The sequence below is a fragment of the Mycteria americana genome, chromosome Z, assembly GCF_035582795.1.
Source record: "Mycteria americana isolate JAX WOST 10 ecotype Jacksonville Zoo and Gardens chromosome Z, USCA_MyAme_1.0, whole genome shotgun sequence".
Classification (NCBI taxonomy): Eukaryota; Metazoa; Chordata; class Aves; order Ciconiiformes; family Ciconiidae; genus Mycteria; species Mycteria americana.
The window spans coordinates 78836767-78848474 of NC_134396.1; the positions used below are offsets into that span (position 1 = coordinate 78836767).

An 11708-nucleotide genomic window follows, 5' to 3' on the forward strand; every position below is an offset into this window, starting at 1 on the left:
GCAAGAAGCTGTGCAACCTCTTCTTGCTGTAAAATTCCCCAGTGACGCCAGCTGGGGTTGCCGGTCGTCCTTACCCTCATCAGCAGTGGAAGAGAGGAAATCACAGGCTTTCTCCCGTGCCTGGAGATGAATGGGAAAGCCAAAAGCCGCATTCTTGGCAAGTGTAAAGTCCTTTGCCTCTTGGCAGAACAGCAATCTCGTATTTCAGCGAGTCCTAGCTAACTTAAGCGGACTCATGCAAATTTCTGCAGATGCATGCTTTTTCAGCATATCTTAACCCTCTCCCAGGCAAAGGGCAGCCCTTAAATATGATATCACAGAATCACAGAATCACAGAATCATATAGGTTGGAAAAGACCTTTAAGATCATCGAGTCCAACCATAAACCTAACACTGCCAAGCCCACCACTACACCATGACTCTAAGCACCTCATCCAAACGTCCTTTAAATACCTCCAGGGATGGCGACTCCACCACTTCCCTGGGCAGCCTGTTCCAATGCTTGATAACCCTCTCGGTGAAGAAAAATTTCCTAATATCCAGTCTAAACCTCCCCTGGTGCAACTTGAGGCCATTTCCTCTCGTCCTATCACTTGTTACCTGGGAGAAGAGACCGACCCCACCTCTCTACAGCCTCCTTTCAGGCAGTTGTAGAGAGCGATGAGGTCTCCCCTCAGCCTCCTTTTCTCCAGGCTGAACAACCCCAGGTCCCTCAGCCGCTCCCCATCAGCCTTGTGCTCCAGACCCTTCCCCAGCTCCGTTGCCCTTCTCTGGATACGCTCCAGCAACTCAGTGTCCTTCTTGTAGTGAGGGGCCCAAAACTGAACACAGGATTCGAGGTGCGGCCTCACCAGTGCCAACTACAGGGCACGATCAGTGCCCTAGTCCTGCTGGCCACGCTATTTTTGATACAAGTCAGGATGCTGTTGGCTTTCTTGGCCACCTGGGCACACTGCTGGCTCATGTTCAGCCGGCTGTCAACCAACACCCCCAGGTCCTTCTCTGCCAGGCAGCTTTCCAGCCACTCTTCCCCAAGCCTGTGGCGTTGCATGGGGTTGCTGTGACCCAAGTGCAGGACCTTGCACTTGGCCTTGTTAAACCTCATACAGTTGACCTCGGCCCATCCATCCAGCCTGTCCAGGTCCCTCTGCAGATATGCTGGAGATTAAGATAGGCTTAAAATATGCTGAAAGTTAAGATATGCTATAAGTTAAGATATGATAACTTAACTTATAGCATATCTTATCTTATAACTTATATTATATTGTATGTTATATGTTAACATACTATAACATTATAACGTATAACTTAAGAGTTATATATAAGTTACATATAAGTTAGATAACATAACGTATCTTAAGTTATACGTTATAATGTTCTAACATAATATGTTAACATATAACATATAAAATAATATGTTAACGGTGCCGCTCAGACGAGGCGCCGAGACCCTGCCACGGGACGGCAGCCGAAAGGGGACGGGTCAGCAGGGCAGGGGACGTGCGTACGGCCGCAGCGGCTACTTGCACGACTGCGTTGGGGGCTACCAACGTCCCAGCAGTCTGCGCGTACCTCCAGCTCAGACCATTGTAACGAGATTCTTTACGGGACACGGAAAACATCGGGAATTTCCAGCAGGCCGTTTGGGAGAGACAGGTGGGGAAAAGGCTGTCCCCGGAAAAGGGGCATTATGGGCGAGTGCACGAATGGGTCTGTAGAAGAAGAAAGAACCACAATGGTGAATGCAGCCAGTGAGAGCAAGTGTGTTTTATTGGGCCGAGTCAGACCGTGTTCCGGACTTCTTTCCGGAGCTACAGAAAGGATGAAGAGATGCCAGCGTAGCGAAGCACCGATCAACGGGAGGGGAAGAAGCCGCCGTTGCCAAAAAGGTGCTGCCTTTGCCAAAGAGGTGCGTTTCATCCCGCAGAAGGAAGTCGCGAGGGGGTTGCTGCAAGAAGCGCGGCCGTCAAAAGGAGGAGGTCAGGGCTCCTGCTCGTCTTTCTCCTGAAAGCAGAAACGGCAGATGTCAAGGGCAGAGAGCATGGCTGTCAGGAACCACTTGACCAATACAATACCATTGGAGAACAGACTTCGGAGACCTTTAAAACAGTGCTTTTACGGGTGGATACACACCCATATATTCCCCTTACGTACAGATACACGTGTGCGTCTGTACGCACGCAGGCATTTTTTGTGCACGAACGTGCACATTCTACGTAATACGCGGAAGTCCAGCCGTCTTTGCTAAAAGCCGTCTCGGCAAACTAGTGAGTTTTATTTGGTAAGGAAAACAGGGACCTCGGACTCTGCAGAGTCCAGTATTCAGCCACGTGAGTGCTTGTGTGTTTGACTCGCGCTCCTGTCGTGGGTCCCAGCTCCTTATTGTGTAGCACACACGGGAGCTGAACTGTGCACGCTCACAGCCGCCAGCACGCCCCTGTCTTTTGTACAGGTAGCTGCCTCTTGGCCTCTGAAGAAGCGGAATGTACCTTTAAAAAAAGTTCCACACGCGACACCGGGCTGTCGAAGAGACGCTTGGCGAGCGAGAGCAGCGGACCCCAGTCTGCGTCTCTCTGTCTCTGCACGCTGCAGAGGAGCAGCAAGGCGTTCTCTGCTTGCGCTGGGACTGACGCAGCCCACGCGTTTACACGTGCCTCGGCTGTCACTCTTAGCGCAGGGGTTTTGCTTCGCGACGTCCCTAAAAGCCCGCTCACGGCCCATTCCCACTCGTGCCCCACACAGACGCAGCGACGGCACGCGTCTCGAACGCCCGAGTCCCCCGCGCCGCTTGCTGGAGCAGCACCCTGCATCTGCCTCCCTCCTGCGGGGCTGCCCGCCCGCCCTAACGCCTCTTCCTCCTTTCCTGCCAAAAGCCAAGTACTTGAGGCCTCCTGAAAGAGACGGCTCTCCCGCCCCTTGCCTCCGTTCCCTGCGCCTGCCCTTCGGTGCGCTGAGGACCAGAGATGGTCCATTGCAGCGTCTGCCTCGTCCTGCTCTTGGTCTTCTCTTGCTGCTGCTCTGCTCGTTTAGGTTATGCTCCTTCCGTTTCTTCTGTGCCTCTCTCTCTGTTACCGCAGCCACGGATGGCAGGCTGCTCCCTCCTGTCCTCTACCCTCCTCCTCCCGCAGCGCGCCGTCCACAGCCTGATACTCCCGAAAACAAGCGGGTGTCCCAGGAGAGCATCGTGGCTGCGGGAGGGACGCACCGCTGGGCCCTGGCCTCAGCCAAAGGGCAGCAGCCGGCAGGTGGGAGCAGGGACGGGCTGCACGGGAGGAACTGGGAAACGCTGCCCAGGAGCTGGGTCGGGCGGAGGAACGAACGGGTGGGCAGGAGCCTTACGAGATTCACCTGCAGCCGAGGTTTGTCTGGCAGGAACGGCCTCCCTGGGCGGTGCCGCCCGGGGCTGCGTGGCTGCAGAGCAGCTCCGCAAGAAGCGGCCGGGGGTCTGGGCAGCCAGGGAGGTGAGTGCCAGCCTGCAGCGTGCCCCGGCAGCAGGGAGGGCCACCAGCACCCCGGGCTGCCTTCACAGGCGTGCTCCTGCAGGCTGGCGCGTGGTGGGAGGGCAGGAGACAGCAGACGGTTAAGGAAAGAAGTTTTGCCCGTTTGGAGAGGGAAACGTTCCCAGGGAGGTTGCGCAGACTCTGTCCTTGAAGGTTTTCCACCACCGGGCTGGATAAAGCCCCCAGCAACCTGGTCCGACCCCAGAGCTGACCCTGCCGGGAGCAAGGGGCTGGACGAGAGACCTCCGGCGGTCTCCTCCGACCTGAACGATGCGGTGGTTCTCCGCTCCTCGTCCCTACAGTCTCCTTTCTGGTCTTGTAATCGTCTTGATCTCACTGATAGTCCTTACCCGTCTTTTACACACAACCCTTTCCCAGTGCCAGGCAGATGACTGGGGCTGCGGACCATAGTGCAGCACCAGCACGCCCGTGGGGCAAAGGCTCCCAGGGGCAGGCACCTCCCCACAGGGCTCCGTGGAGTCGTCGCTCCTCCTTGCCAGCAGGAGCAAAATCCGCCTTAAAGCTCCGAACCGCCTGGCCAGACGCGGCCGTGACGTCCCTGTGACGTCTGCAGAGCCGGGTGCACGCTGTGCATCGGACGGGACGCGACGTCACCCGTTCCGCAGGGGTGACGCTCGGCGTGGCGGTGCCGAGGCGTGCCCGAGGCGGCCGCGCTTCGCCGTGCTGCCAGCAGCCTCGAGCGGCAGACCTCTGCTTTGGGGCTGGGAAACTCCTCGTTCCCGTGGCTCTACAACACGGGGGAAGAGAACTTTCAGATGGGACTCTCAGAGGTCGTCGTGCCGCAAAATGGTTGTCAGCCATGGGAAAGGAGCGCACCCGTGACGAGAAACCGGGACTGCTGGGTGTCGTACGGCGAGGGTGGTGCGGGGCCTCCTCCCCTCTCCGGCAGGAGCTCACGCACCCAGTGTCACCTCGGTCTGCCTGCAGCCCGGTCTGGGCTGCCTTAAGCCGTTAGTCAGCGGTCTGAGCTCTTTCACAATGAACTTTTTTCATCGTGAATTTCCAGGTCACTCCTTTTCAGACTCCGGGTGGCACAGGGTTTGCTGAAGGCCGGGCGTCGGGAAACGCGGCCCCAGCACAGGCCCGTGGTGAGCGGGGTAGCTCTCGCGTCTGGTTCTGCTCTCACCGGTCAGCATTTAGTCCTGGAAGCCCTTTTCGGTGCACACCCCGGGCCCTAAACCACCTTTGCCGACACGTTGAAGAGCCCTTCCCGGCTCTGCTCATCCTCTGCAGGCCGTTTCCCTGCGGAAGAGACGGCGCGCGCGTACGGGACCTGCACAAACGTCGTCCGTCTCCGGGTTTCCGTCTGCCCGGTTCCCGGCCGCAGCATTCTCCAGGCCTGCCCGCAGGGACCTCCGCGAGTCCGGCTGAGGGTCACCGCACGCCCCGCTAGCAGAGAAGGGCACCGGCTCCCCAGAGGGCGTCCACATGGCTTTTAAAGCCGATCGCAACAATAAAAGCCCATCTTCTGTAACCGCTCGGGCTGAAACTTCAGAGACTTTGTTTTGGAGCAGCAGGCTCCATCTTGTGATGTGCGGAAAAAGAGGGAAAGACAGATCTACGAGCGGAACCGTTTCGTCCAGGTCCCGGGCAAAGGCTAGCAACTGAAGCCCGTCCCGCCAGAGGTGCCGGTGACGTTTCCCGCAAGCACGCGGGAAGGAAGTCCCGAGGTACGTACCGCAGCCGGGAATCCCAGGCATGAATTCACGCCTTGCTGTTGGGTGACGGCCCGCAAGACCACCCATCGCGTCGTGCTGCAGCGTTACAATCGCTCCCGCTTGTCCGTACTGCTGAAAAAGCGTTGCTGCGGGCCCGGGAGCGCTCCCCAGGACTTACCCTTCAGCTGCCTCAGGGCAGCGACCTGCCGCCGCTTTTCGGGAGCTTGCTGCATATGTCCCGCAGTTCGGATGATCCTCCGATGTAGTCTTTCCCAAAGAACACGTACGGGACCTGGGCAAAAACAACGCCACGGATTAATTAGTAGAGCTGTGCCGCTGAAGGCAAAGAGCGGGGAGAGGACGTGTCCTTGAAGCAGACTTCACGCCGAGGAGAGCGTGATTTACAAAATCCTCCTCTGCTTGTCCCCAGCCCACCCTCGGTCTGAAAATCCCCTGCCCAAAAAGAAGAGGTAGGGGAATACTCTGCATTCTGTAGGGGCCGCAGGAGGGTGAAACCACGCTCCGGGGTAGCGCCGGATGGGCGCCAAACACGCGGCCCCAGAGCACCGAACGAGCAGCTCCGAGGGCCGAGACCCGCGGCGCGTACGGAGCACGCATGCGCCCGCGGCAGGTTCTCCACGCGCCGAGGACTCCCCCCGCCCCGCCCTCCCGAGCGCTTCCCCGGCACGTGAAGCTGACGGGTGGGGGGCGCTGCCGGCCGCCCACGGCCACCGTTACTGCCGAGGTCCCTCGGCACAGCAAACTGACATTTCTGGCGCAGCCCCTTCTCCGCGTGCCCTTTTCCGGGCCTTTTGCCCTCCTCCTGCTTCACGGCCCTGACCGCCTGCTCTTCCCCTGCCTGCGCTGGTCCCTTTTCCTGGCCGTCTCACGACGCTCGCCTGGGTGCCAGACCAGCACCAATCAGTGCAGAGCCAAATTTAAAAAAGAAAAAGAAAACACGAAAAAACCCCTCTGCTGGAGGCCAGGAACAATGACTGAACCTCAGCGCCCGAGACTTCCTCAAGGCATGCACGTGCCACTCTCCACAGAGGGAAGTGAAAATCCTTGCCGAGCTGGGAAAAAGCACCCCGGCTAAAGCCGGGGAAGAGAAAAAGAAACGAAAAGACACGCAGAAGTGAAATCCGTGAGACGGCGGGACTCCGGGCAACAGGCACGGGCAAGAACAGGCTAAAACAGCAGGGGGAAAAGCGGACCGCTGGAAGACGCCAGCGCGGAACGCCCTCTGCCCCGCTGCTGTGCGGCGCGGGCAGGTCTGACTTCGGGAGGAGGACACCCCCACCCTGGGGAGGGACCCCCAGCCCCCGTGAGCGCCCCGCTGCCCTCCCCGGGGACCCGCGCGAGCGTACAGCAGTACCCTGCGGTATCTCCCTCCACTGACACGATGGGCACCCGCCCCCTAGGCAGGCTGGCCGTGGCGGCCCAGGGGACACACCGGCCCACCGGCAGCATTTTGGGTTGTCCTGCCCCTTCCCCTTCCCCTTCCCTCTTCGCCCTGGCTTTCTCGGCCTCAGCCAGCTCTTCTCCCGGCCCCTCGCACCCCCTTCGCGGTGAACGTCCCCGGTGAGCCACCCCGGCTCCCGTCACCCCCGGCCCTTCTCCCACCCACACGCTTCTCCGTTGCCTGCGCTGGAGACGGGGAGCCGGCTGGCCACGGTCCTCTCCCGAAGGCCGGCCCCCCTCCCTCCCGAGGGGCGCAGACGGCCAGCGCTCCGTGCCAGCGCTCGGAGGCCGTGCTGCGGCGCTTCCCGGTTCCGGGGAGCCCCTGCTGCAGGCGCGGGCTGCGGCAGGGAGCCTGCCGGCACCGCGGGTGCCGCGGGAGGGGCGGCGTGCCCGTGACGGGGGTGCTTGAGGACAAGGCCGGGCAAGAAGCAGGTGCGTTCCTCTGGCTGGGCTGGGCGAGGGAAGTCGCGTATCAGCGGCGGGACCGGGAAGAAGAGAGCTTGGAAGAGAGCGCGGGGCAGTTTGTTCTTCGTCCCGCTCAACCCACTTGGTGAACAAAGCGTTCCCATCACCGTAAATCCCCCAAGCCCCCGCAGCAGCTAAGACAAGCCTCCTTCTGTCACCCCATCCTCAGCAGCCCCCCTTTCTCCCCACTAATGCCAGCCATGCCGCTCCCCCTCCCTCTGCTGCTGGGAAGTTAGGTTCTGCTTCCAGGAACCGACTCCTCTCGCTGGCAAAGCTCACGCCGTTCTTCTTCAGCCTGGAAATTCGCTTCCCCTTCCTGCGGTTTTCCCTGCTACGAATCCTACCAGTCCCCCTCCTGCCGGGAAATCGGTTTCTGCTCCCGGCACGTTGCTTCGCTGACAGCGCTGGCCACCCTCTCCCCGCCTCCGGCCCAAATTCCCCTGCTGCTGGCAAAACACTTGTGGTTTCGGGGTACTGCTTGAGGCTCCCGGCGCTGCCCAGCCCCACCGCCCTGCGGCCGCGCCTGCTGAGCCGGGAGGTTTCCTGAGCTCCGCAGGGACGGCCAGCGGCACGCGGCAGCAGACCGCAAAGCTCGGGAATGGCACGGCGGGGCGGGGCGGGGAAGCCGTCACTGGATTGGCGCGGCTTTCCGGAAAGCTCCGGTGCTACGGAGGGCTGGGGCTGTGGGGAGAAACGCAGAAGGGGCTTCTTGGCAGTCGGCGTGGGAAAAGGGCGGCGGGGTGCTCCAGCAGCCCCAGGGCTGGGCCTCAGGACGCTCGGGCGGTGCGTGCTCTCCCCGCGAAGCTGAGCAAGACGCCGCGCGCGGGCCCGTGTGGCTTATGAGGAGCAGCCCGGGCTGCGGCGGGACCAGCGAGGCCAGGCTGGACGGGCTCGGGGCGGCCTGGCCTGGTTGACGATGTCCCCGCTCGTTGCAGGGGGTCGGAGCGGGTGGCCTGGGAAGGGCCCTGCCAAGCCAACCCCCCCGACGGTTCTGTGATCACCGGGCCAGGCGGGGGCCAGGCGGGGCCGGGCGGGAGGTGCAGATCCACAGCCCGACAGCCCCAGAGAGCACAGGCCTTGGTGGTCTTGCCCACGTCCCCATACCAACCGCCGGCCGCAGCTGGGCTGTGAGGCAAAGGCTCGAGGCAGCCTCCCCTCCGGCCACGCAAGACCTCCCTCCTGGGCCGTCTGCCTCGGGGTGGGTGACGCCAGGCGTGCCCCCGTGCTGCCGCCCCGTCCCCAAACTCGGGCTGGGGACGGGGAGCCGAGCAGGGAAGGAGATCCCCCCCGCCGCCCCTAAAAGGCTGAAACGGAGCAGGCAGGGTCGGGCGCGAGCCAGGAAAGAGCCTTGACTCCACGCGCGAGGGCTTTTCGGGAGGCACGGGCAGCGGCAACGCCAGCGCTTTGCCATCACCTGGCGGGACGGACACAGGGACGCTTCCCGTCAGGGCCAGCCGGCAGTCCCCCCGTCCCGAAAGCAGAAGCGCGGGGCTGGATTTTCCCTGGCCTGAGTCCAGCCGCACGTCTGGACGTGCGGCCAGCGCAGAAACCCCCCGAAACCCAGGCCTGGGGACAGCGGGTTCCCGGAGTTTCCCTTCTGCTTCGCTTCCCGGAGGCTCTCGGACTTTGCTATCGTTCGGTAGATGGCGGAGGACAAAAACAAGCTGTGCTCGTTGCGCAGAGGTAGAGCTGACGCTGAAGGACGGGCTGCCTGCCCTCCGTGACAGCGTCCTGAGGAAATTCCTTCCCGAAACGCACGCACACAACATCGCTCCCTAAGACAGCTCGAAGGGTCTAATCAAGCGCCAGAAGAAACGGCCGCTCAGTTTTGTAAGCGCGGCACCTACCTTACGGCCAGCTGCAAGGCTGCAGTTTGAAATGCTTTCCCTGCTTAAGGTCAACGGGGAAAGCAAGCGTCCGCGTTCAGACAAACTTGCCGCTCTGCGTTCTTGCTCCTCCGCAAAGCTGCGCTGCCTCGGGCAGCGTCGTAGGAAGATCCTCGAAGGAGCTTTGCATGCGACACCCAGAAACGTGAAGGTACCCCCTCCGCCAGCCCTTCTGTGCCAGCGGAGGCACGAGCCGAGCCTTGAGATCAGCTTTTTCTGCGCTGCTGCGTGTGACAACAGCAAAGGGGTTTGGAGGAGGTGGAACACGTCCCGGGAGGTGCCCCAGCTCCCCGGGAGCAGCCGGCAGCGGCCAAAGCTCTGCGCCCACCCGGTCCCCGCGACGGGGAGCCGGCCGCGCGCCGCGGCACGGCAGCACGGATCCCCGCAGCGGCTCCAGCGGCGGGAGCAGCAGGGTGATGGGAACAAGGAGCACCTGTGAAAGCGGGAAAGGGGTGCGGCTTCTCCCTGCGACCTGGCATAGAGAGCCGCGGGGAAAGGGACCTCGCTTCGGCCGCTGCAACAGCCGGCCAGATTAGGCCAGAGCTGGGACAACGGGTCAGGATTTCAGCAAAATCTGAAACGAGGCGGCGAGAACTTACGGTTCTTTGCCCCGTTCTTCGCTGCAAGCAAGCCTGCACCTCCTCCTGGCCGTCGATTTTAATCACATCCGGTGTTCCGAAGCTGGAGGTGTAACGCTGGAGCAGCTCCTGAGCATTCTGGCAGTAAGGGCAGCCTGCCTTTACGAACAGGGTTACTGCGTTGCTCCGGAGTTTGTCCTCCACAAACATATCCGCCCGCTGCATGCTGCTTTTGCGAGGTGAGCAGGAGCGCTGCCCTTCACCGGCGGGTGCACAGGCGGAGGGGACAGCAGCAATCTCAGCCCAGGACATTTATGAGCCGCCCAGCGCCGTCCTCCCTGAAAACCCCTCCCAGGAGGACGTAATCCCTTCCCCGGACCAGAGCCTTTGAAGCAGCGACGCTTTTGCTTTCTGTCTATCTGTTCTGAGAGAAAATCCCAGTTGCCGAGCAAAGTCACAGCGCAAGAGCGGAGGACACTCGGCTGCGGGGGCCGTTTCGGCGCGCGGTGCTACGCGGGTGGCAGGAGCTGCTCAGGCACCGACGCGCTGGGGAGGCTGAGCTCCCGCTGCTGCCCCGCTCCCCTGCTGCGGCTGGGCTGTGCCCGTCCTGCCGCTCACCTCACCCGCTGCAGGGTGCTAAAGCCGCCTTGGGGGCACAGTACAGACCCAGGAAACCTGCAGGTAGTTGACGGAGAGCCGTCCTCCTGCCGTGCAGGCTTCCCACCCCACAAGCGGCACACAAGGTTGAGCGTTACGAGAGCACGTGTTTCCTCCTGCCAGCCTCCCACGAGGGCTGGGATTCCCTGCCGACAGCTCCCAAAAGTGCCTGAACGGCTTCTCAGCCTTGCTGCAGTTCCCAGCGTGTCTGTGTTTGACCCCAGACACGAACTAAGGACCAAAGCGTTCCGAGCACCCGCTCCAGGGTTGGAAAAAGTCCAGAAGAGTTACTTTGGCAGACCGAGGCTGAGAAGGTATTTAGGGAGCACACGAACGGAACCAAAGGGATTCAACACCCCTATTGGGTGACACGGTGAAGTACAATGTTGTAAACGTGGCACAGGCAAAAATCTGAGGACTGCAATCCTGCGTGGATTTACAGTCGTACAAGATACAGCCGGGTAGCCAGTCCCACAGGGCTAACTCCTGCCCAAACCCGGGACGCCAAGCCGTGGCAGGGACGCTGCACCCGCAAGCGAGCAGCTCAGCAGGACACGGCCGTCTCCAGCGCCGCAGCGTCCCTCCTCCGCGCAGAGCCCGTCCCGTCCCGCCCGCGGCCATAAGAACACTGGAGTAGTGTTTCCCGCAATTTGTCCCATTTGGGGTGCAAGCAGTGCTCTTCCCGAAGAAGAAACGTCCCCTTCTGTCTCTGCCACCCTCTAACAATATCCTAAAAGGAAAGCCAGCAAAAGCTAACGGCCCAGCCGGGCTGCCCGGAGGTTTTGCGCTACCCGCGGCTCCTGGTGCTTTGGGGGCACGGCCCCCTTCTGCCTGCCCGGACGATGCTGCGCCCATCTCCCGAGGCGCTGCCGGCCGGCCGCCTCCTCCTGCCTTGGGGTTTTTCCCTTCAAGACATTTCCTCGCCTTTCAGGCAACGCTGCTGCCATTGCCGTCAGCGTGGTGGCCAACCGGGAAACTTGGAGTGTAGAAGAGCGAGCAGGACAAACCGTGACTTTCGCTGACCTTATGGGTTGGAAATGGTGTGGGTGTATTGGCAGATAACCTCCAGACCCCCTTTTTGGGGGGAAAGGGAGCAGGGTGGGACCGGGCGATGATGGGCATACCACTTCTTACATTTGCTGTTTCTTCTTGTCTGGGTTCAACACTGCCTTTATTCTTATTGTATTGTTTGCTTAACTTTCGTACGTAGGAAAGGCACGTGGCTCCTGGCTGGACACTTGACAATATCTGGTGAAAGCTACGTGCGCAACAGGAGGGGTGCTACTAAAGCTCAATAAGCAAAGCGTCATGGCCTGTAGCATCAGCTCTTGGCGTGGAGTTGACTGGAGCTCTAACCCTCTGCTTGGATCCACGCATAAATGCTACCATGCCATAAGACAGGAGAATAATTATAATCCAGCAGTGAAAAGTTCATTCTTCCTGGCATGTGGTGCCCACACGCGTTCAAATTGCACGTTGTAT

The 11708-nt window shown here is 60.9% G+C and overlaps 1 protein-coding gene across 1 annotated transcript; it reads right to left on the minus strand.

Moving 5' to 3' along the window:
• Positions 1-1735: 1735 nt before the first annotated feature.
• On the minus strand, positions 1736-9896 carry LOC142422104 (glutaredoxin-1-like). Its single transcript, XM_075527508.1, has 3 exons — positions 9591-9896; positions 5358-5471; positions 1736-2004 (listed from the first exon to the last, which is right to left on the minus strand). The coding sequence occupies exons 1-2, from the start codon at positions 9879-9881 to the stop codon at positions 5370-5372; spliced, it is 393 nt and encodes a 130-aa protein (XP_075383623.1). The 5' UTR covers positions 9882-9896; the 3' UTR covers positions 1736-2004; positions 5358-5369.
• Between the last annotated feature and the right edge of the window lie 1812 nt (positions 9897-11708).